The sequence below is a fragment of the Nuphar pumila genome, chromosome 13 (genome assembly GCF_984573655.1).
Source record: "Nuphar pumila chromosome 13, dmNupPumi1.hap1.1, whole genome shotgun sequence".
Classification (NCBI taxonomy): Eukaryota; Viridiplantae; Streptophyta; class Magnoliopsida; order Nymphaeales; family Nymphaeaceae; genus Nuphar; species Nuphar pumila.
Genome location: NC_143261.1, coordinates 29095871 through 29121564, shown reverse-complemented (window position 1 = coordinate 29121564; position 25694 = coordinate 29095871). Strand labels below are relative to the sequence as shown.

General features: G+C 36.5%; 1 protein-coding gene across 1 annotated transcript; it reads left to right on the top strand.

The window, feature by feature from the left end:
- Window positions 1–20675: 20675 nt before the first annotated feature.
- LOC149818217 (uncharacterized) lies at window positions 20676–21326 on the top strand. The gene is made up of 2 exons (XM_089986175.1): window positions 20676–20819; window positions 20901–21326. The coding sequence occupies exons 1-2, from the start codon at window positions 20676–20678 to the stop codon at window positions 21324–21326; spliced, it is 570 nt and encodes a 189-aa protein (XP_089842301.1).
- The last annotated feature ends 4368 nt before the right edge of the window (window positions 21327–25694 follow it).

Below are 25694 nucleotides of genomic sequence, written 5' to 3'. Positions count from 1 at the left end.
TCATTATTATTTTATTAGTTTTTATGATTTTTCAATAGATTTCACCATGGAAACTCTTGTGTTCATGGATTTAACCATGGATTTCATCCAAGAACCCCAAAATCGACCCAAGAAGATGATCTAACTCAGTTTGAGGGTGATTTCAAGGATTCTAATCCATTAGAATCGATGAGAGGTACGTTTTTCATGTTCTTAACCGACGAAACGTGAGATTTACCCGTTAAATGGGTTAAATCCATGATTTCAAAGGTGAAAGCAAATTCCAGCCATGGATTCCCTGTATTTTATTTTTTTCTTTCCTTATTCATGTTTATTACACGTTTTCCAGCATAGAAATAATTTTTATTTTACTGTTTTATGGTTTATTTTATTGTTTTTCATTAGTTAATGCATATTTTCTCAAGTTTCTTAGATTTCTGTGTGTTTTTAGTTTAGAACAGAAAAGAGCATGCTGTTTTGAATTGAAATATGTGTTGTTTATTTCTGATTTTTTTATATGTGATTCATGCGTATGTGATTGATCTACTGTAAAAAAATAAGAGATTTTGGACTTCGGGAACCTTGTCAGAAAAATCAGACATCAAATCGGGTTTTTAAAACTTTAAAATCATTGGTAAAATCAAGAGGGTAACTTGTTGTGATGATATTTTTCTCATCTTATATCCGATTTTAGATATGTAAAGTGCCATGGATTCATGTTGATTAGATCTGTCGACTGTGAAATTTTCAAAAAATTTTATTACTTTTTAGTATTTTTCCTTTGTCAGAGACTCTGATTTTCAATTTAAAACTCGTTAGGGTTTACCAAAACCCTAATCAGACTTGTGTTGTTTATAAATCCCAAACTACAGATCTGATTCATGATCTGTAAAAAGTGAGTATTATTATTTTTCTGGCAACTGTTTACTGTTAAAATCTCAGATATTTTGAATGAGTTCTGCTATTTATCCCAGAATTTTCAATTGAAAGTATCAGTCAGGACCAAAGTTAAAATCAATATATTCAAGTCCGGATTGTCGGATGGGTATCTCCCTGGTTTTAAAAGCTTTTTCATATCTGTAAAAAGGAAAAGTTTTGTTTTCCTGTCTATTTGGTCTCTGTAAAATTTCATAGATTTTCATGGAGGTTTGACCCCTGGTTCTGGTCTTGGACTGAGACTGGTTGGTGAACCAGGTCAAAAATATCATATTTTTAGGGTTTGATGTTATTTTCGGATTAATTTAATGCCAAAAAAATATTTGTATATTTCTAATTTGATATTAGTGCTATCAAAAGTGCAGGTACCAATTTTAAGGATTTTTAGAATCCGTTTGATGCTTGAATTGCAAAATAGGGCACCCGAAGAATTCCAAAACACTGCAAAAATCACAAAATTTGTGATATTCTTGGATTTTCGTGCATAAGCATATATTTTTAGGGTTTAATCATATTCATAATCCTATTAGGATACTTTAGGTTAAATTTGATGTTCATTTGATTTCATTTAGTGCATAAAACCTAAGTTTTACCAAAATATTTTCTAAAAACCCTGATTTCAAGGCCATAGTCTTGCTATCAGGGGCAATTTGGTTATTTGACCTAAATTTCGAAATCTCTAACCCTAATTTTCATATTTTTAATCATGTCACATCATATTTAGTTTGATTTATCTTTATTCGTATTTCAAAACTTGCATTTACCAAATATCTTTCTAAAAACCCTAATTTCAAGGCCATAGTCTTGTTATTAGGGGTATTTTGGTCATTTTGACCCCAATTTCGAAATTTCATATCTTATATTACTTATTTATTCAATTTTATTTCATACTTTATCATTTTGATTTAAGGGAATTATGGCAAAAAGGCTTATATCTAGCAAAATCCAGTAATTTCTAGATATTACTGGATAAACCTAGAAAAGCCAACATATCATTACTAACAAAGTTTTCTAGTTTTGCAGGTACATTGAAGACTTTATTTTTCATGTATTTAAATTTCAATAGTGATGTAAACTAAATTAAACTTTGGAATAAGAATTTACATTTCCTGCTTAGCTTAGGCAGCATTGCATATAGTTTATTTTTTTAAATAATGTTAATGTGTGATGGATGATGATTCATGCATATTCAAAATCACTATGGTCTACACAAATGGCACATACACTAGCTTTTATGAAGTTTATAAACTTGGTGGAATTCGTATTTATGGCCATAGTCAGAATATGAAGGATATCTAGATTTATGATCTTCACATTAGCCACATTCAGCCTACACTCTTAGGCTAACTTCAAAAATGCACTGAATTTCTCAAAAATACAAAAAGTATTTCTCAATTCCTCAAACCCATATTCATTCATTTCATGCATTTGCCAATTCCAATTCAAATCTCAATTCAAAGAAGTTCCTTTTCTCAAATTTTTCTAAGTCTTATTCAAAAATCGATTTTCTCAAAATATTGATTTGCCAATGATATTTCAAGTATTTCCCAAGTTCCAAATTCGATTTTTCTAAGTTATATTTTAAATTTCAAAGTTTGAATTCAAAGAAATCAAATTTTTCAAAGTTATTTCATATTTCTCAAAATCGATTTTCACAAAATCCTTACATTTCTTCATAAATCGATTTTTACTTTTCTCAGAAGTACATTTCAAATCCCAATTCACGATTTTCCATGTGATATCTATTCTAAGTGTTTCAGTTATTCAAAGCAAACATCATGTTTTCAAATATGCATTTTTAGAAAATTCATAGCGCATGCCTGATTCTATGTGCATTTAGAAATTAGAATATGATTTAGACAAGTTGAATAGAGCAGAGCAGTAGATTGATCCTTGGTTCGATTACCCCTGTTAAAGGTGGCAGGAACGGTCGAACCTCGTACCGACAGGCGAGTCCCATTCTTCGGAATAATCCCACATTTTAAAAACGGAGGCGAGTTATTTTCAAAATCTTTTTCAAAGGTCAGTTTGATTTGCAAAAAGTTAAAAAAAAATTGCGATGATAACAGCGAGTCAAACTCGACCAAAGTTTTGAAAATAGTTTTTGAAAATTAACTCACCTCCGTTTTGAAAATTTGCGAGAAAAATCTGTGGAATGGGATCCGCCAGTCAGTACGAGGTTCAACCGTTCTTGGCGCCTTTACCAGAGGTAATTGAACCAAGGACCAATTATGTGCTTTAACTCGACTCAAATAGCTAAATTATGCTCTATTCTTCCAAGAATGCACAAAGAATCAGGCTTGTGCTATGAAATTTTAAAAATAATGCAAGTTTGAGAAAATATGATGTTTGCTTTGGAAAATTGAAATATGCTTGAAAATTGATTGGAAAAGTACTCGAAAATTGATTTTTTGAGAAAATCATTGAATTTCATTGAAAATCAGAAATTTGCATTGAAAAGTGATTTCTCAGAAAAATTTGAACTTTAGAAAATTGATTTTGAAATTTGGAACTGCTTTTCTGAGGAAATGGATTTGAAAATTCTGAGAAAATCAAGAAGTTCATTGGAAAAGGGATTTCTGAAAGGGAAAATGAATTCTCAGGAAAACGGGAATTCTGAGAAAATGGATTTCTGAAAACTTGGGATTTTGAAATTTGAGAATGTTAAAACATAGGAAAATCTTGATTTGAACTTGGGAAATACTTTGAAATCTCATTTGAAAACTTAGAATTCTAGGAAAATCCAATCCTGAGAAAGACTTGGTAAATCCTTGAGAAAATTAATTTTTCTAAAATTGAAATTGGAAAATGAATTTGAAAATAATGCAATTTGAATGATATGAATGAATGAATATAAAATTGAAAATGAAATTTCATTGAGAAATTGGGAAATCCTTTTAAAACTTTGAGAAATGCAGTGCATTTTGAAGTTAGCCTAAGAGTGTAGGTTGAATGTGGCTGATATAAAGATCATAAATCTTGGTTTTCTTCGTATTCTTACTATGGCCATAAATATGAATCCCACCGAGTTTATAAACTTCATAAAAGCTTGTGCACGTGCCATTCGTGTAAACCATAGTGGATTTGAAATAAATGCATATGGGTCATACATCAGATATTGGAATTTTCAGAAATTAAACTATATGCAATGCAGCCCTATTCTAAGCAGAAAAGTAACTCTTATTCCAAATATTACATTGATTTTTACATTGAATTGAAATAAAAGAAATAAAAGCTAAATCTTCTTCTTGAATGTTCCTGCAAAACTAGAAAACAAGGTTAGCACAAAAATGTAGGTTTTTCTGAATTTATCCAAAAATATGGGAAATTATCGGATATTATTCAGATATAAACCCAAAAGCATACCTCCTTTGATATAAACATGATAAATAATGAATAAATTTCGAAAATAAACTTGAAAATTCGAAATTGGGGTCAAAATGACCAAAATACCCCTGATGACCTTGAAATCAGGGTTTTCTAAAAGAATTTTTGTAAATTTTAGAATTTTGAAAATCAAATGAAATAAATCAAACATAATATGATAAAATATGATGATATGCATGAAATTTTGGATAATTAGAAATTGAAATTTCGAAATTTAGGTCAAAATGACCAAAATACCCCCAATAACAAGACTATGGCTTTGAAACCAGGGTTTTCTGAAATAAATTTTGCAAAAATGAAAAATGTGAAATGCAAATGACATTGAAATTAACCCTAATATAATTCTATATGCTCATGTACATGATAAAAACCTTAAAATGACGAAAATATCATAAAATATCAAATTTAACCTGATTTTCGCTTCTGAACTTAAAGATAAACTGACACATGGAGAAAATGAACTTGGAATTAAACCAAATTTGCCATGGACACCTAAAATATCCCTAAAAACAGAATGGAACTCGAAAATCTATTTTTTTTGTATTTTTAAATATGGAAATTCAAGTAAAAACCCTAAATTTTGTGATTTTTGCCTAAAATGTTGATTCTAAAGGGGATTTAGGATATCAAACTTCCATAAAAAATTCCCACATTTTATGGGGTGCTAGAGGACAGTAAGGCAAGGATTTGTGCCTTTTACACTTTCTGGTTTTGACCTATGGTCGGAGCTGTGCCACTCCGGCAAGTCGGATCGGAATCCGGCGACTCTAGGATTTGGGGGAAACAGATAGGTTTCGGTAAAAAATGTGGTAAAAATAATAAACAGATGAAAAAAAGGCTGAAATTGTGGGAAAATGTTCCTGACAAACAGGGAAAAGTTTGAGTTTTTGAAATAATTGGGATTCGGGTTACGGTTTGGAAAAGGTCATACTGTTATCAGAGACCTAGATCTCTGAGATTTCTGGATATTGAAATCTGTTAGACAGAAATTACAAATCCGTAAAAAATACTAAAACAGATCCAAAAATTCCCAAATTTTGGGACATGACAGGAAAAAAACATGTTAGGAACAACTTTCATGTTGAAAGTTTTTGCAGAAAAGTTACAGATTGGATGAACTCGGTGCATTAGGGTCTGTCTATACCCTGACGAAGGAAAATCAAGATTTTCCCAAGAGTCTGGAAAATCCAATTTTTTTCAGAGGTCAAAACTACTTGAAAAAACCTAAAAATTTCCAGATCACTAGTAGATTCAATTATGAATCCACTGTAATTTTTAGAGAACAATCCGAATCTCCCACAAGGGTGGTGCCGGAGGTTTTTATCTGCTAAAACAGAAATTGAAATTTTTGGAAATGTGAAATCTCAGTCTGGAATTCGGTTTCTAGAATGAAGTTGCAAAACTCAAGTTAAATCAAATCTTTGACAGGGAATTAATAAACTGCAAACCTATTAAATATAAAATTCCTGATATTTATTGATGAAAATTTATGCACAAAATAACGATTGGACAGTACTTATAAAATCAAAACCTATAACTATAAAAGGGATTCCAATGAGACTAAGTTAGAATAAATGGAATAAACATAACATGATATAATGCTATACTTAAATCATGAAATTTACATGAAACTAATGCTAAAATAAAATAAAATTACTAGGGAAATATGATCCACTTTTACTGTTGGCCATCGAAACAAGGGGGGTCTGATCCATTCGTTGGATGAATCTCCCTTATTTAGCCTTGATCATGGCTATTCATTGAAAGTTTTAGGAAAATATTATTTTCATCCATGTGAATCCAGTCTTAAACTGGATTCACATAGTAAATTCCTAGGAAAAAGAGGAGAAAACGTGAGAAGGGTCTTACCTTGAGAGGCTTTCACTCCAATCGGCTGAAGAAGGGACTGACAGTAGAGGAGATGGCAACGTTTGAAGGTAGCTGGTGGTGTTTGCCAAGGCAAAGATGGTGTAAACCTTGATGCAACGGCTAGAGGGACTCGCTTGATGGTAGATGGAGCTGCTACAATGGTGAAGGTTAGAGATGGGTGATGTGGTGATAATGGCGTTGCAGCTGGAGATGACCGAAGGTGTTGGGCGTGGAGGCTACAACTGGCTGGACTGGAGGTGCTGAAGAAGGTTGTAATGGCTGGGCGTTGTTTGAGGTGTTGAAGGGGAATCCGGCTGCTGCTGAAGGAGTTGCTGGTGGTGGTTCAAGGTGGTGGCTTCCTTGGTGCAGCTGAAGATGCTATGGCTGGAGTGAGAGGAACGGCTGAAGCATTGAAGGTGCAACTGCTATTGATGATGATGGAGGTGGCTGTTGAAGGATGAAGGTTGCTGTGTAGAAGAGGTGGAGAAGCTGTTGTGGATGTTGCAGCAATGGTGAGGAGTCTTGAGGTTGAAGGAGAAGATGTTGGCTGCTGGGCGCGGAGCTGCTTCAAAGGGGAAGCCGCTGGTTGCTGGGCATGGAGCTGCTGGGCATGGAGGCTGCAAGTTGGCTGAAGATGCAGCAAGGTGGGCTGCTAGAAAGCTGGTGCTGGTGGTGAAGATGATGCTTTGAAGCGGAGGCCGGTTGAAGCAAGGTGGAGGAGTTGGCTGCAACAAGGAGCTGTGGTGGCTGAAGAAAAGTTGCAGGTGGCTGGGCTCTTGCTGCCACCAAAGAAGGTTGTGATGAAGAAGAAAGGGTGTTGTGGCTGGAGTAGCCAAGAAGAGAAGAATGGAGGTAAAGGGAGAGAGAGAGAAAGAGGTGCGTTGAATGAGAGATAGGCAGACATATGCTCCTTTTGTTCTTGTTTTGACAACTTAGGTTTTGATAAAAATCAAAACCTAAGTTTCTAATATTGTTTCATGAAACAACATACGTGAATGGCTGTAGCCATTTGGTTTTTGAAAAAGATGGAAAGGGGGAAAGAAACAAGAGAAGGAAAAAGAAAGAAGAGGGGAAGAAGGAAAAGGAAAGAAAGGGGAAGAAAGGAGAGGGAAAGAGAAAGAATAAGGGGGGCTGGGCTGCCATACATGAGTGGCTGGGAGAGGAAAGAAATGAGGAAAGAAAGAAAGAAAAGAAAGAAAGAAGGAAAGAAAAGAAAATAAAAAAATAAATAAAATAAAATAAAATGGAGGAAGAAAGAAAGGAAATGGGCTAGAGGTTTGGGCGACCCCTTGTAGGTCCCACCTTAGGAAGAATAAAATAATTAAAAAATTAAAATAAATAAAATAAAACAAACCAAAAAAATAAAGAAAAAGATAATTTTTTTTCTTTTCTTATAAATTAAAACAAGAAAATGCAAATGGATGGGCCATCTCAGAGCGGGTCCAAATTCCACTTTTGAAACTCATTTTGATGATTGGAGGGGTAAAATAGTCTTTTCAAAAAAAATCTAGATGAAATGAGCTATTTTTGGCAGTTTTTAAAACGAGCTTGGATTTTCAAGTTCAACACCCCGTTGCGAAGCGAATCCAGTGTAGAATTTAAAATTTTGATTTTGAAAGAAATCTAGATTGTTTTTCTCGAGAAAATACTTCCAAATTTATTTCCAGACAAAATGAGCTATTTTTGGCAGTTTTTGAAATGAGCTCGGATTTTGAAGTTCAATACCTCGTTGCGAAGCAAATCCAATGTAGAATTTAAAAATTTGAGTTTGAAATAAATCCAGATTATTTTTCTTGAGAAAATATTTCCAAATTTAGACTCTCGGGGGTAAAAATATCAATTTTGGAAACTTGGGGTTTGAAATTGATTTCTGAAAACTTTTAAAACTCAATCTGGATTGAAATTTATAAAACTGGAGTTTTGGACTTCGAAAATGAAATGAAATGTGATAAAATGTTATGAAATGCTGAGAAATGATATGAAATGATGAGAAATGACATGCGAAATGCAGCCCCTGAATGAAAAATTTTGGATGTTAGACCCCGATTGACAGCTGTACCAGTTCAAAAAGCATTAAAATTGATAAAATTTGAAAAATAACTCAAGAAATGGTTTTTGGGACTCTACTGGGCTAGAGTGACACTGAAAATTGGGGTTCGAGCTGAATTGAACTAAGATGAGCTAGATTGAGCGGGATTCTAGAGTTTCAAAACTCAAATGAACTGACCAGACACTGACTGAACTGACCTTTTCGACTGAATTTTCAAGAAAAGCTGTCATTTTTAAAGAAATGGTATGGAATGGTCACTAGAGCGAAGTGAATTACGAACCTGAACTGGGTTTGAGCTAAAACAAAGGTTACTAATACTGATATGAACTAAAATCAAAGCTCAAACACTGGCTCGACTGACTGAACTCAGCTCAGTTTCAGCTGAAAGAGCTGAAATGGGCTCCTGGACACTTGGAAATGGTTTTGAACTGAAACTGGAACACTCGAACTCCTGGTGAGCTCAAGTTAGACTCTGAAGAGTATGACTGACTATAAATGACTGACTCAAAGACAATTGGCTTTGATTTGAGTGAGAAATGAGCTCATTTCTGAAGAAATGATCTCATTTTGGCAAGAATTGTCAGAAATGAAAATGGTCTTCTCACTGTGAGCTCAGATGAGCTTTGCAATGACTGATATTCTAAATGTTCTGAACTGACCAGTGAGCTTTGTTGACTCCGACTGACTAGGGTTCAGGATGACCTAGGGGTAAAATGGTAAATTTCCTAGTGAAAATGGGTAAAATGGTGATTTTCTGAAACTGACTCGGGGTTTGACTCATACACTAACCTAACAGGGTTGGCACTGCCTGAGGAGGATTGTTTGAGAATGGATGTGGAAAATTTGGGGTGTTTACAGGAGTACCTTTTTCTCTTCGCACATACACATACCCTTTAAATTTGTTAATAGGATGTGATTGTGGGTCTGCCCCTTCTTCAGTGTGTGAAGCTCCACCGACTTGATCCCCAGATTGAGGTAAGCATGCTTGGCCTGAGTGAATATTATTTTGGTCAGCCAAGTTTGTTTCTTGAGTACACTGAGGTGAGCAATCACCATAAGTATCTGCAAATAATTCTGCATTCATCCACAGATGATAAACTTTTTCTCTTTTTCTCTGAGAATCCTTTGACAAGTATTAAATGATACATCTTCAAGATTATTATCGTCAAACACAACATTCCTGGAAATCTTAATACGCTTAGTCATGGGGTCATAGCATCGATAACATTTATAATCATCAGCATATCCCACAAATCTACACTTGGAAGCCTTGGGTTGGAATTTGTTCCTAAGAGAATCATCAACATGAACATAACAAATGCATCCAAACACATGCAGAGCATTATAATCAGGTTGAATGCCGAAAAGAGAATAGAATGGTGAACTATTTTGCAAAATTGTCATAGGCAGACGATTTATAATATAGACAGCTGAATGGAATGCTTATGTCCACAAACTAATGGGAAGATTATTGTTGTGCATCATGCTCATGGCCGTTTCAACAATATCCTATGCTTTCTCTCAGCGACCTCATTTTGTTGTGGCGTATGTGAACTAGACACTCTACGCTTTATTCCATTACTTTGGAGAAAATCAGTAAAATCCTTCGATGTATACTCACCACCTCCATCACAATGAAAATGCAAAATATTGGTAGAGAAATGGTTTCGAACAAAGGCATAAAAGTTGCGAAATATGGAAAAGGTTTCAGACTTATGCTTCATAAAGAATATCCAAGTATAACGAGAGTAGTTGTCAATGAAGATGAGATAATATCTGCTGCCAGAAGAAGAGCATACGGGCGCAGGACCCCAAACATCTGAATAAACAATTTTAAAGGATCTTGAAGCTCTTTTATTTATAGAATCAAAAGGGAGTACATAACTCTTACGCATCAGACAACTGGGACACTTTTTATTACTTATCTCAAGAGCTAAGCTTGATTTAGGAATTAATTTGCTTGATACAAGTTTCTCAAGACAAGAATCACTACAATGACCAAGACGATCATGCCAAAGACTTGGCTTATTACATTTGGAAAGACTAAAAACAGACTCAGGACCTGACTTAGATAACTCAGACTGAAAAGACTTAGACTTCAATAAGGGCTTCAAGATGGGACTGGTACGCGCAAATGGATCTTCCTTGAAGATGTACATATTTCCTTTTCGCTCCCCTTCAGCGAATGTCTCCCTCGTTTGAAGATCCTTGACATACACAGAAGAGGGAGTGAATTCAACATAAGAATGTGTATCATCAACAAGTTTAGACACAGAGATGATGTTTTTTTTTATGTTAGGAGCATGAACAACATTTGACAAATTGAGAGATAATTTTGACAGAGGAATGATTGCATTACCAATGTGAGAAATGTGATGGTGAGATCCATCTCCAGTAACAATACTATTTTTACCAAAGTAAGAAACCGAGTTCGAGAGCTTACCAACATCGCCTGTAACATGGGTCGCTGCTCCTGAATCAACATACCATGATCCTTGATCATTCTGTTTCAAGTGTAACCCAGACAGTGCGACCAACAAAAGTTGTTTCACCTCCCCATCAGACTTGGTAACATTATCTTCCTTCTTGCTCTCAGTGTTTTGCAACTTGCCTTTATTTTGAGGATTAAACCAGCAATTTGCCTTAATATGTCCCTTTTTATTGCACAGGTAACATGTCGGGACAACTCTTTGAGTTTGGCTCTTCGCATTAGAGTTGAACGACATATTGGGTGTGGGAAGCAAACCTGGACCTGCAAATCTACCACGACCTCTTCCTCCTCTGAAGCCATTTCCTCCATGTCCACGACGAAAGGAGAACCCAGTGGCTAAGACATCTTGGGAGTCAGATTGAGCACTAGAATCTTCAGTGATGCCTTTCAATGACATTTTGTATTGTAGAAGTTTTGCTCGGAGGTCTTCAAATGTGGGAAGCACGGGCAACCACAATAATGATGTCACCAATACGTGATAATCTGGGCCTAAACCATTCAATGTCTGTTGCACTTTATCCTTGTCTGGCACTTCACATCAAATAATGGTTAATTGATCTATAATAGTCTTCATCTTATTCAAGTAATTCATGATAGATAGACCACTTTTTTTAAGAAGCTGGAATTCTCGCTTAGGAATAAAACTCTTGCTTCAAATATCTGAGAGTATGTCTGTGTCAACTTGTTCCACAATTCTATCGCTATGCAGTCGTCGAGGATAGCAACTAGTACTTCTTGAGACAAGATAGAGGTGATGTAGGCAATTAATGCCTGATCTTTTCTCATCCAAGAGACATAATCCGAGTTGCGAACAAGGTGAGTAGATGCAGCCTCATGAGCGTCTGTTTCCTCCTTTGCAATGAACTCTGGTGAGACTGGAATTGATCCATCTAGATGACCAAAGAGATCTTAGCCCCTGATAAAAGGAACTATTTGCCTCTTCCAAGTCAGGAAATTGGAGTTATTTAATTTTTCATAAACAAGTTGACTAAGGAAGTTTGATGACAAACCAGACTGGGATGGAAAGGAATCCATGGTTACGAGACACGAGAATATAAAATGGAAAACACTCTAAGAAAAAGGCAATCAAATGATTACTTAAAACTCAAGATAATGTGACTGTTCAAAATCAGTCCAGAAGAGAACTCGCTATAACAGAACTCGAATCTTTTTTTTATATCAGATCATGAGAATACTCAACTTATCTACTCAATATTTATGAATCAAGCCAAACTAATCAACGTTGTGCATATTCAAGTTATCGGATCACGTGAACAAGGTCCAAATCATGTTGATTAACTGAGTTTTCAGATTAATCAACGATGAATATTCAGATAAAGGAATAAGAAAACAGTTTCAACATAAAGAAAAGAAAAGAAAGCACGAGCGACGATTCAAGAGATGTTGATTGATCATATTTTCGGATTAATCAACAATAAAGGAATAAGAAAACAAATTTTAGAGAAGTAAGAAAGAAGAAATCGTGTTTTTCAGATGAAGGAAGAAAGAGGAAATCACGAGTTTCAAGATAGGGTTTCAGATGAAAAACACGACAGTGCTTTCAAGAAAAGAAAAACTGGATGAGAAGAAGAGATTGTGGTTTGAGAGAGAATATGATAACCCAGATTGGAAGAGGGAAAGTTTTTTGGCCGAAATCAGATGATCTCTAAGGTCATACCTTTTGGAATCAACACCGAGCCCTAGGTCCAACCATGCTCTGATACCATGTTAGAACATCAGTTTCCTCCTGGGCTGATCTGCAAAAGAGGGAAAAGTGAGAAGAAAAAGATAGAAAGAAGATGTGACGCTGAGTCGATTTTACTGCACACAGGCTAACAATATTTTTCAATCTATTATTGTGGTCTGGTTTAATGTATTTAAGCATTAGGTATTAGGTTACAACTTAACAAGTTACAATATTACATGTGTGCCGCAGTAAACACGTCAGTAGGATTTCCTAGCTTGGGTCTGGGTCAAACCCAAACTGGATCCAAGCCCAAACTGGGTCCAGCACACGACACTTAAAAATAGGGTCTTCAAGAAGTTCTCCATCATCAATCTTCATTTTAACATTGACAACTTCTGGAGTGTCTACTTTCTTATCATCTATAATTTCAGACCTAGAAACAATATCAAAAGCAAATTTTGTCAGAGATAATAAATATCTCGTAGGAGAATAGGCGACTTCAATGCCTAAAAAGTAACTCAATAAACCTAAAGCAGTCATTTCAAAGTGAGATTTGAAAAGTGTTTATACGTTTTCAACTCCCTGTTTATCACTTCTGGTGATGATCATATCATCCACATATAGAAGAAGCACAATAATTCCAGCATAAGAATTCTTAATAAACAAAGTAGTGTCAGTCAAACTGAATTGAAAACCAATATTAAACATAACACTACTAAACCTATCATATCAAGCTTTTGGTGTTTGTTTAAGGTCATAAAGAGTTTTTTCTAAGCGAAGAGTTTTACCCTTAGGAATACTAAGACCTGGAGGGGCTTCCATGTACACTTCTTAAACTATGTTTCTATTTAAAAATGCATTTTTGACATCCATCTGAAATATGAACCATTTCTTGATGGAAGCTAAGGCAATTAAGGTTCTGACTGTTGTCATACGAGCAACAAGGGCAAAGGTTTTTTCATAATCAATGTCATATTCTTGGGCATAACCTTTGACCACTAATTGGGCTTTATATCTTTCAAGAGTGCCATTACTTTTGGTTTTAACCTTATAAACTCATCGACATCCTATAGGTTTCTTGCCTAGAAGAAGGTCTTGAATAGTCCATGTAGAAGCTTTTTTAAGTGCATCTAACTCAGCTTTCATGGCTTCTATCCATTTGATATCATTTCTGGCTTGAAAGTACGAAGATGGTTCCTCATATGAGTGAATTAATGCAATGACTGCCCTATATATAGGTGAGAAGAATTCGTATGACAAATTTTCCCGGAGGCCTCGAGACTCGGGATGACCTTCTGGTTGGAATGTCAAAATATCTTTTAAGTGCACATGGAAGATTAGGCTCTCTTCGTCTTGAATATTGTACACTAGTGTCTCTATGAACTTCTTCATTGTCAACATTATGATCAAGATCAATAATACCTTGATCATTATAAAAGCTATAGTCAAGATCATATTCTTCAGATTTTAATGTCAGATCTAACAAAAAGGAGTACTCAATAACTTTCTTTGGTTTTTCAAAATCAAAGAAGCTCTCTTTTTCTAAAAAGGAGACATTTCTTGATACATATAATCTATCATTCTTGAAGTCAAAATACCTATAACATTTTTCATTTTCTGCATATCCTAAAAAGGCACAGGGAATCGCATGAGGAAAAAGTTTATCATTTTTGTCCATAAATATAAAACACTTGCATCCAAATACTCTCAGTCTAGAGTAATCTAGAGAAAGGTTCACAAGTTTTTTGATAGGAGTTATATTTTGCAAAGAAGATGATGGTATTCAATTAATCAGATACGTGGCAGTTATGACAGCTTCTGCCCAAAAATCTTTTGGCACTTGATTTGCTATTAATAAAGTCTCAGTGGTTTCCATAATATGGCGATGTTTATGTTCTGCCAGCCCATTTTGTTGAGGTGTGTATGGGCAAGACCCTTGATGTGTGATGCCATATAAGTTAAGGTAATTTTTAAAATCTATGGACAAAAAATTTTCCCCTGAATCTGTGCAAAAAATGGAAATATCATTTTAAAACTTATTTTTAACCATATTATGAAATGTCTGAAAGTATGAAAATACTTCAGACTTATGTTTAAGAAAATAAATCCAAGTATGTTTGGAAAAATCATCGACAAAGATAACATAATAGGCAAATCCACCTTTAAAAATTATTAGTGTAGGACCCCAAACATCCTAGTGTAATTCAAGTGGTCTTGAAGAAACAAAAGTTTTGTTCTGAAATGGTAATCTTTTTATTTTGCCAAGAATATAATCTTTACAAGTAAATTTTTCAGAATTACAAAATTTTCCTAGATTTGAAAAATATTGGATTTTGGCTATATATGGATGACCAAGTCTTGTGGCACAACTCAAACTCGATTTTATGAATGTTATAACAAAAGGCATTCTTCGGCATTTCCAAAAAATCCATGTAATAGAGTCCTCCTTCTCTATGGCCTTCTCCATTCAGCTTTCCTGACTGACAATCCTGTACCCAGCAACCATGAGAAGAAAAGAAAATATTACAATCATGGATAGATATTTGAGAAACGGATAAGAGATTTAAATTTAATTTGAGAATATATCTAACTTCTGGGATAAAAAATTTCTCAGTTTTATGGCTTTTTTCAAAATTACCTATTCCTTATATTTCTAGAGAAGTTTCATCAACTGTAAATACTTTTGACACGCTTGTTTTATTTTTAACGCATTCGGATAAGCTTTTATCATTTGGAGTCATATGGAATGAAGCACCAAAGTAAAGAAGCCAAGGAAAGTTACCTAGATCGGAAAAAGATGAAGCAGTTGCCCCAGTCGAAGCTTCAGATGAAGAGGAAACTCCTTTGATGAGTGGTTGAAGAATTTCCATTAGATGAGCCATAGAAACTGGTGCATCTTGATCTTTGGGCTCCAATCCAGCAATCGTAGCTCTTTTTTCTCTAAGTTCTTTAAGCTTGGGACACTGAAACCTGTAGTGTCCCGGTTCATGACAATGACGGCAAATAACCATTTTCTTGTCATAGTCACCACTTTGTCGGTTAAAGTGAGGTGGTCTATACGAACGTACATGATTACCCAGTTTAGATACCGCTAGAACGGAATCATCTTTGGATTTTGGAGTATTCTTCTTGATTTTGTTTTCCTCCATAGTCAATTTCTCTATAGTATCGATAATAGAGGAAACTTTTTCTCGATGAAGAAGAGTTGATTTAGTCCACTCAAATTCGGGTCTTAGACCGTTTACAAATTGGTAAATATGCTCCATATCAAGTTGCCTTTGACGGAGCTCAATGTCCTCGGGACAATGCCATTTTGGCTCCAAAAGAGTCAATTCTCCCCAAAGTTCAGACAACTCATTGTAATACTCTCGTATGGTTTTGTCACTTTGGGTCAGAGTCCTAACTTTTTCTTGAAGATTGCACACATGTGCAATATCTTTGAGGGAATACATATTTTTGAGGTATTCCCAAAGCCTTATCGACATGCTCAAACTTAACAAAACTAGAGCATTTTTTGATGTCAATGCTATTGATTAGCCATGACATGATTTTTGCATGCCCTATCTGCCATTCTTTTCAACTTTTTCATAGTTGGTCAAAGCTTTACTTTTCTCTCCTTCAGTTAAGAGAACCTCTTTATCACCTTCCATTTTGGTGAGGACTAGTTTAGGTTCCGAATCGGAACCATCTACTATTCCCTAAATGCCCTTTCCCCATATGTGATGCTTCATTATCAAAGCCCACATTACATAATTTGTGTCATTTAGTTTCATGAGTATGATGGTGATTTTTATCATGATCATCCATCTCATACAAAGGTGATAAAGAGAGAGAGAAAGAAAAAATAAGACAAAGCAAACTCAATATTTTATTGCAACGAATCTTCCTTTCTTCAAAAGGAACTTTAGGAGCCTCAACCAAGGTGATGAAACACCTTTGCAATCTTGGCACGGAAAATGAAACAAGAAATCTTCACGATATAGGATTAACCTTGCTCTCATACCATGAAATGAAGTGAGGATCTTCCACAAAAGTACTTAGATCCACAAGAGATTGTCTAGAGAGACACTTGAACATAACCCTTAAAAAAGGGTATAATAAAAAAGAAATAGAAAATAATCTTTATTAAAAAATGATAAAATGCTTAAGAAGCATTAAGTACACTATTATAAGAGGGAGATGCACCCCTTTATATACAAGTGAGAAAAGGAGAGCTCTTAAGGAGTTCTCCTTGTAACCGTTGGACTAGTCCAACGGTTAGAAATGTAGCCGTAGGACTAGTCCAACGGTTACCTTACTAGTTAAGTTCCAAGTGGAACTTAACTAGATAGAGTTGTCTAGTTCTATTAGAACTAGACACTAAAAAACTAAAAAGAAAAAATAGAAAAATACAGAAAAAATAAAAGATAAAATTACATATATATATAATAATATGAATATCATTATATATATTTATTTATTTATTTTATTTTATATTTTATATTTTAACAATTTTGGCTTGATCAAGTCCGATCATACCAAAGTAGCTCTAACATTAGCAGATCGGTGAGGTGTCATAGTGTTGATCTGTTCATGCTGAAGCATCTGAGTGCACGTGGATCTGCACAAGTCGGTTCATACGTTGAATCGTGAGAACCAATTTGTGCAGAATATTTTGTTTGGTACCAGCATGATTAGTAGGGTCGGTTTTCTCGTAAGTTGGGTTTCAATTAGTTAGTTTTGAAGTGCTGTTTGTTCGGCGTCGTGTAGTCAGTTCATTAAAATTGAGTCTTCATCTTCCATAGTTTATTTTGTTTTGAATTGTTCTATAGTAGGTAGTTAACATAATTTTAATTTTTAGAATAGTTAAAATTCTGTTTTCATTCGTTTAGCATTTAGAATGATAGCTATTCAAAGTTGAATTCACGTTTTCTGTGTGTGTGTTAGTCCCATTCAATAAATTAGGTTAGTTATTTATACCAGAGTGCTCATGTCAAATTAGTGATCTAGATGCTTGTTTATGTTAGTCATAACTTTACCCGTGTAATCCTTTTATACATCAATTAGTTGTCTAGTAATTCGGCATTTAGGCTAATCATTGTTTTTAGTGTAATTGAGTAACTTAGATTCATTTATTTCGTACGTTTTAATTAGTAGTTAAATTAATGTTTTCTTGAATTAGAATTAACAATTGTTTTAGTTTATTTCATATTTGATTGGATTCATTTAGTTTTAGTTTAGTTAAGTTACATTCACGTCTTTATTGATTTGAATTAGTTAGTTTAAGTTCACGTTTTTCTTGTTTTTATTTAGTTAGTTCATTTTAGTTTGTTTCAAGATTAGTTAGTTGTTTTTAATTTGTTTCATAGTTTGTTATTGAGTTTGTTATGCAGTTAGTTATTTGTTACAAGGTTGTTTTAAGTTTGTTATAGTTAGTTAACTTTTTGTTTTTTTGTTTTTAACTAACTTTTCTTTTCTGGTATAGTTTCTTTATTTTGTTATGCTTGTTTTGTCTTTTTGTTTTGCGGGGAAGTGGTTGTGCGTGCGATAGGCCCTCAAAAGTGCCCCCGAAGAGCCCTCTGAGTTTCTTAAAAGGTCACCTAAAGGTCCTTAAAAGGCCCCTCGGAGGGCCTCCAAAGTACTGATCATATTAAGATGTGTGAGAAACATAAACAGTGAAGATCAAAAGCACTAAAGCTCAAGCAACTGAAGACACTTTTTTTTTTCTTTTATATTATGGTCATTTATTTATTTTTAATTTAGATTTGTAATAAGGCCATTTATTATTTTTTTGATCTCTCTGCAAGAGGGTGATTTGTTGTAATAACTACTTACTTTTACTTATTTATTTTTAAAGGCAATAAAGCATATCCTTACGTGGAATACAAAGTTTCTTCTCCCGTTCTCTGAGTTTGACCCGGATCTCACTCTAGCTTGAGCCGATTTTTATTATTTGGTGTCTGGCTTTCACAAAACGTTTTTATCAAAAATATATCTTTAAAAATCTATTTCATAAAACTTACACCAAATTTTTGGCATCGTTGTCGGGAAACGGCGATAAAAATGAATATTCACTTTATTGCCTCTTATGTGTTCTTGTTTTATTTAGGATTGTTATTTTCCTTTCTGTTATTTATTTAGGATTGCTAGTTTATTTTACTGCTCATTAATTAAGATTGTTAGTTTATTTTTGTCATTAGAATTTGTAGAACCACACAATTTGCGAGCCCTAGAGACCAGTTTATTTTTCTTACACGGCTCACCTAGTAGGTTGCCCCTTAGTAAGTGACTGTGCACGATTGGTATTGTGCACGTAGTTTGCTTTCTGCAAAAAATCTATTTGGGTGCAAGTGTGTGGTGTGTGTTTACTGTTTTCTGCTTTATTTATTTCTTTTATTTTGTTTGCTTCGTGGTTTGTGTGGTTGATCACGTGCGCACGCTAGGTTTAGGTAGAACACCCTTCTTTAGGACGGTTGCTACATCGATCTACTTTCAGGTGTATGCAAGGGTGATACTCGCTTGACCCCAAGCTTGCTAAGCCAGTAGAGGACCTTGAGTCTATCATTAGGAGAGCACATCGATCTGGCCCCATGACTAAGGATTAACAGTTGACCTCCCCTCCAGGAGTATTTCATTCCTACTGAATATACTCACACCTCCTGTATTGCTAGACCCGTTGTAGGAGCAAACCAGTTCGAGATTAAGGTCAGTATTATCCAGATGTTACCGTCCTTTTACGGCCTTAGTGATGAGGACCCCTACCGTCATCTTGACGAGTTCATTGAGATCCGCTTTACAATATGGATCAATAATTTTGAAGATGATGCATTGAGGTTGACCTTGTTTCTGTTCTTCCTCAAAAACAAAGTCAAGCACTGGCTGAAGGCTTTAGACACGATCCAGATTACTACTTGAGAATGAATGCAGAGAGAGTTTCTCAAGAAATACTTCTCAATTGGTAAGATGAACTAGTTTCAAAAAGTCCACCAGTTTTTTCCAGATTGAAGGAAAATAGTTTCATGAGACATGTGAGAGGATGAAAGATCTTCTCTGAAATTGTCTCCACCACCAGGTGCCCCGTTGACAACTGGTGCAATACTTTTACGATAGGCTAACCAAGAAAAATCGTCAGATGGTTAATGCAGCTTATGGGGGCACTTTTATGTTGAAGAGTGAGGACGAAGTGTGGGTTTTGTTTGAGACCCTTAGCGAAAATTCGATGCACCACGCTTCGGCCTCACGATCTGAGAAGGTTGCACCTGCTTATGATGGAGCAAAGAAGGTTGGGATTCTCAAGATAGGGACACACCTTGAGTTGCAAAACAAGGTTGACCTACTGACCCAAAAATTGGACCAGTTGTTGTTGAATCACTCATCAATTGTGCAGGTGTGCGCGTTGTGTGCTAGCCCAGCACACCATGTTTTTTACTGTCTTGCGGCGGTGGCGCAGTACTCTGAGTTTGTCCAGGAGCAAGCTCAAGTGGTACAAGGTTTCGTTAAACCCGTACCCAATCCTTATTCCAACACCTATAACCCAGGTTGGTGAAGCCATCCCAATTTCTTGTGGAGGAATCCATAACAACAACCCTCCCCCCCCCCCCCCCTCCCATCCCTTCCCAGAACCAACCCAGGCAAAGGCGGTTATGCGCCTAGTTTTCAGAGATCTAGCTGCCTTTCAGCCCAGCTTTCCTTTAGTCAGCCTTCATCTCAAGAGTCTGTTTCTAACATGTCCTTCGAGGACAAGATGCTGCAGGCTTTTTCAGATATCAAGGCGAACATGAATTCTCATGCGCAGTCCATTGCCAAATTAGAGACGCAAATGGGACAGCTCGCCGAGGCGCTAAGCAGGTGAAGCGAGGGGATACTACCTAGTCAGTCAGTGGTTAACCCTAGGGGTAATGAGCCAATGCATGGCCTGCACATGACAGATGTTCATCAAGAGCATGCTCAAGCGGTTATAACCCTTAGGAGCAAGAAGTAATATAGAGCGAGAGAGGTTGCAGAAGAAAGTGAGAGATCTAGTGTTGCATAGTCAGTCCCTATCGAGACGCCCCAAGAAAGCGGGAGGGCTCCCTCATCTGAGCCTTACAAATCCTATATACCCAAAGGCCCCTTGTCTGAGGCATTAGAGAAGCCAAAATCGTTCGGCAAGCAGGGGATGAAGATATAGAAGATGCTTGAGATTTTTCAAGCACATTCAGATAAACCTCCCCTTGCTTGACGCCATCTAACAAGTCCCTACATACGCAAAGTTTTTTAAGGAGCTTTGTACGCAGAAGAGAAAGTTGTGGTCCAATATGCCGAAGAAGATATATCTTATTGAGCAGATGAGTGCAGTGCTACAACACCAAACTCCACCTAAGCTCAAGCACCCAGGGGCTCCTATTATCTCTTGCATCATAGGAGACATTACTATCGAGCGTGCTTTGCTCAACCTCGGGGCAAGTGTGAACATCTTGCCGGGTTTCTTTTACGATGCATTTGGGTTATAGAAGATAAAGTTGATACCTATGAGCCTGCAGTTGGCAGACAGATCAATCAAGGTCCAGCGAGAGATTCTTGAGGATGTTTTGGTTAAAGTGGAGGATTTCTACTTCTCTATTGAATTCATAATCTTAGATATCGAGGGAGTGGATGATGTGAGGCAGACGCCCATTATTCTAGGTCGCCCCTTCCTGGCTACTGCCAACGCGTGCATCAATTGTCGTACTGGTGCAATGGATGTCTCATTTGGTAATAGGAATATAAGGTTGAACATCTTCAATACAGCAATGGGCCCTACAGGAGCGGATGCTTCTTTCCAGGTCGATTTTGTTCAGGACCTAGTGAAAGCAGAACCGATTTGGACGTTAAGTGATCCACCTCAGGAGGAGGTTGATGAATCACTCATGGGAGAGAGCTATGGTTTGCTTGATCGATTGACAGGCGAAGCGCAGTGGACCTGGTAGTTCGAACCACTCCCTGATTTGGCAGAGAAGCTTGCTAGTCCTTCCATCGAGAGTTTGTCCGAACTTGAGTTAAATCTCTTGCCGGACTCGCTCAAGTATACCTTTTTAGGCAAGGATCGGACACTCCCTGCCATCGTTTCAACAGACCTGGCTGACACTCAGGAGTGTCAGTTTCTTCAGGTGTTACATGAGCATAAAGAGGCAATTTGATGGTCTATGACGGATCTAAAGGGGATAGACTTCTCCTTTTGCATGCATCGGATTATCATGGACGAGAGTGCTAAGCCCTTCAGAGAAATGCAAAGGAGGTTAAATCCCCACGTGAATGAGGTGGTGAAGAAGGTCATCAAGTGGTTGAACGCAGAGATCGTCTATCCCATCTCCGATAGTCAGTGGGTGAGCCTCACCCAGGTTGTCCCCAAGAAGTCTGGGCTCACCATTGCGATTAATGAGAAAGGAGAAAGTGTCACCATGAGGACTACCACGGGGTGACGAGTATGCATTGATTATCAAAAGTTAAACAATGCAACACAGAAAGATCGTTTCCCAATCAAGTGGTTGTTCACCCCAAGGACCAGGAGAAGACTACCTTCACCTATCCTTATGGCACCTGCGTATTTAGGAGAATGTCGTTTGGGCTCTGCAATGCCCCGACAACATTTCAGAGGTACATGATGGCCATTTTCTCCCACATAGTAGAGGATGTCCTTGAAATCTTTATGGATGACTTTTCGGTGTACGGCTCTTCGTTTGATGATTGTCTCTAAAAGTTAGTGAGAGTGTTAAAATGATGCATGGAGACAAATCTTGTGTTCAGCTGGAAGAAGAGTCATTTCATGGTTCAACAGTGGTTTGTTCTTGAACATATTGTCTCCGAGAAAGAGATTGAGGTCGATAAGGCCAAAGTAGAGTCCATTGCCAAATTATCTCCACCGACCTCAGTGCGGCAAGTGCGATCATTCTTAGGGCATGCAGGTTTCTATAGATGGTTCATTAAGGATTTTAGCATAATTTCTAGACCATTATGTAACCTACTCGCGAAGGACTAGCCATTTCTTTTCGATGATGTCTGTCTGAAGACATTTTTATCTCTGAAGGAGGCCCTGACCTCAACTCCTATTCTTTGATCTCCCAATTGGTCAGTATCTTTCAAAATCAGTGACGCTTCTGATTATGTGGTCGGAGTCATTCTCGACCAGAAGATCGAACAAAAGTATCATGTCATCTATTACGTTAGTAGGACCTTCTTCGATGCTCAAATAAATTATACGACCACCGAGAAGGAACGGCTAGCTGTAGTATTTGCCCTAGAGAAGTTTCGTTTATATTTGTTGGGCTCCAAGGTTATCGTTTACTCAAATCATGCTGCTTTGCGATATCTGATGAGTAAAAATGATACCAAACCGCGCCTCATTCAGTGGATCCTTCTACTACAAGAATTTGATCTCGAGATTCGAGATAAGAGTGGATGTGAGAATCTTATAGCAGACCATCTGTCCAGACTGACTATGGAGACATCCACTGATCAAGGACATATTGATAATTCCTTCCCGGATGAGCAATTTATTCATGTCAAGCATCAACCCTGGTTTGCGAACATCATCAACTATTTGGTGACTGGAAAGTTTCATGCGCATCGGAACAAGAATGAGAGAGATCGGTTTATGGCGCAGGTGAAACATTATTTCTGGGAGGATCTAGAGTTGTTTAGATTATGTCCCGACCAGATGATTTGAAGATGCATCCCCGAGGAGGAGTTCGCATCCATTCTAGAGTTTTGTCATTCCTTGGCCTGTGGAGGCTACTTTTCTAATCAGAAGATCGTTGCGAAGGTCCTCCAGTCTGAATTTTGGTGGCTAACACTGTATCGAGATGCTCATGAGTTCTGTAGGAGATGCTTACACTGCCAGCAGACAGGGAGTATTTCTAAGCGTGATATGATGTCCCTTCTCCCCATTCTTGTCATAGAGATTTTTTATGTTTGGGACATTGACTTTATGGGTCCCTTCCCGCCTTCGTTCGGTTATGTTTATATCTTAGTAGCAGTCGATTATGTATCCAAATGGGTCAAGAATGTGGCCACGCGAACCAATGATCACAAAGAGGTGCTTAGATTTATCAAGTACAATATGTTTAGTAGGTTCGATGTCCCGAGAGCTATGATTAATGGAAGTAAGCACTTCAAGAATGTGCATGTTGCTTCCTTACTCAGGAAGTACTCTTTACATCATCAGACTGCTACGTTATACCATCTATAGACGAGTAGTCAGGTGGAGGTCTTCAACAGGGAGATCAAACGGATTCTTAAAAAGACAGTCCAACCATACCGAAAGGATTGGTCTCAGCGCTTAGATGATGCATTATGAACATACAGGACTGCTTTCAAGACTCTGATTGGCATATCCCCTTACCGATTGGTTTTTAGAAAGTTATGTCATCTCCCTGTTGAGTTGGAGCATAGGGCGTATTTGGCGATTAAGAAGTTTAATTTTGACATGGCCCAAGCTAGCGCAGAGCGCAAGTTACAGGTAAGTGAGCTTGAGGAGTTGCGAAACGATGCGTACGAGAGCACCAAAATCTATAAAGCTTGAACTAAGCATTTTCAGGATCAACATATTTTGAGGAAGCAGTTCAAGCCTGGTCAGAAGGTTTGGCTTTTCAATTCGCTACTCCAGCTATTTCCAGGAAAGTTGAAGTCTAGATGGGATGGCCCGTTTATCATCCAGAAAGTTTTTCCACATTGTGCTATTGATATCTTGGACCCACAAACAGGCAACAATTTCAAGGTCAATGGGCAACGGCTGAAACCCTACATTTCTGAGGTCGTTACTAGTCAAGACATCGAGGTCATTGACCTCGTTGATGTGTGAAGCAATGCACATTGTATGTCTGTTGTACTATTAGTATTTAGATTCATTTCCTTCGTAGTTTTTCAGTCTCTTGCATATTTCTTTGTCTTGATTTCTGAGCATAGATGATAGATCATGTATACATTTCATTCTTTTTTATATGATTTATGAGTTATAGGTAACAGAACAGATTCTATAGCACGGATCAGGTGACTTCTACTCCTTCCCTGACATGTCTTTTGTTTCATAATGTGAATTCATCTAGTTTCATTTAAGCATGGAGGAGTGTCACTGAAGACAGTGTCATTCAAGCATGGGGGAGGGTTTAGTTTGCATACAAATTTTTTTTCTGTCCATGTATTTGCACTGATGAAAACTTATAAAATTTAGGCTTTTAAGGAATGAGTCTTAACCTATATGAATATTTAACATAATCTAACGTTTTAGAGAATTTTTAAGCCCAACAAAAAAAATCTGACAACAATCTAGAAAAACGGGGTCGCTTACGTGGATTTCAAAGAAATGATGATAGATACATGTTAGAGTTTTATTTTGAATCACAAGTATGAATATGCACGGTTTATTTTTGAAAACTCAGCAAATAAACAACATTGAAAAGAAGAGCTAAAAAGTAAAAAAAAACATACGTTTAGTTGTTTGATCGCTTCGTAAAAGTTGAAGTGTTTGATTCTTATGTCGAAAAGGATAACGAAAGAAATCACTTCCTTTTCTATGTTGATATTTGTGGCCTATCTGGTTCGAGCAAGTAGAGCCTAAAGGGTGTTTACACCTGGTGCCCTAAAGCCATCTGGTTTGGGATTCATCGGCCCGAAAGCCCGTTACATGGACTTTATAGAGAGCCTAAGGCATGTTGATATTACACATGACAAGAAGCAAATTATACATAAAAATATAAAACTTGAAGGTCTACTGACTCAAGCAATTAAGTCTGAGGGATACTTTGTATATGGTGCCCTAAGGTCATCTGGCCTGAGAGTCACTGACCCAAAGCTCGTTACACGGGTCACAAAAACTGAAAATTTGATATAGTGCTCAACAAAAAGAAAGAAAAAATGTAGAAAAATTGAAAATCTAAAAAAAAAAAGATAGAAAATCAAGAGCATAAAGATAAAGTTCGCTGCTTAAGAATAATTTTTGAGAAACATGTGCAAAAAACATATAAGTGAAGATAAATAAACAATGACATGTGTATATTCGATTTTTTGATAATAAAGCATAAATGATTATAATTTTTCTTAGAAAAGTAAAAGAAAAAGTTTTACTCGATAGTGGCATATAAAAGACTCTAAATATGTCTTGAAAGTGTAATGGCATGAAATATTCGTGAAAACAAATTCCTTAGCTACCAAATGTTTCTTGAATAGGAATCTTATGTATACATGACAGAGATGTTTATTGGTAGCATCACTGCAAACCCTCACGAGACCTTACTCGACCACTAGGGTAACCCAAGGGTTTAAAGAGCTTGTTGCATACGCTAAATGCAACCATGATTTCT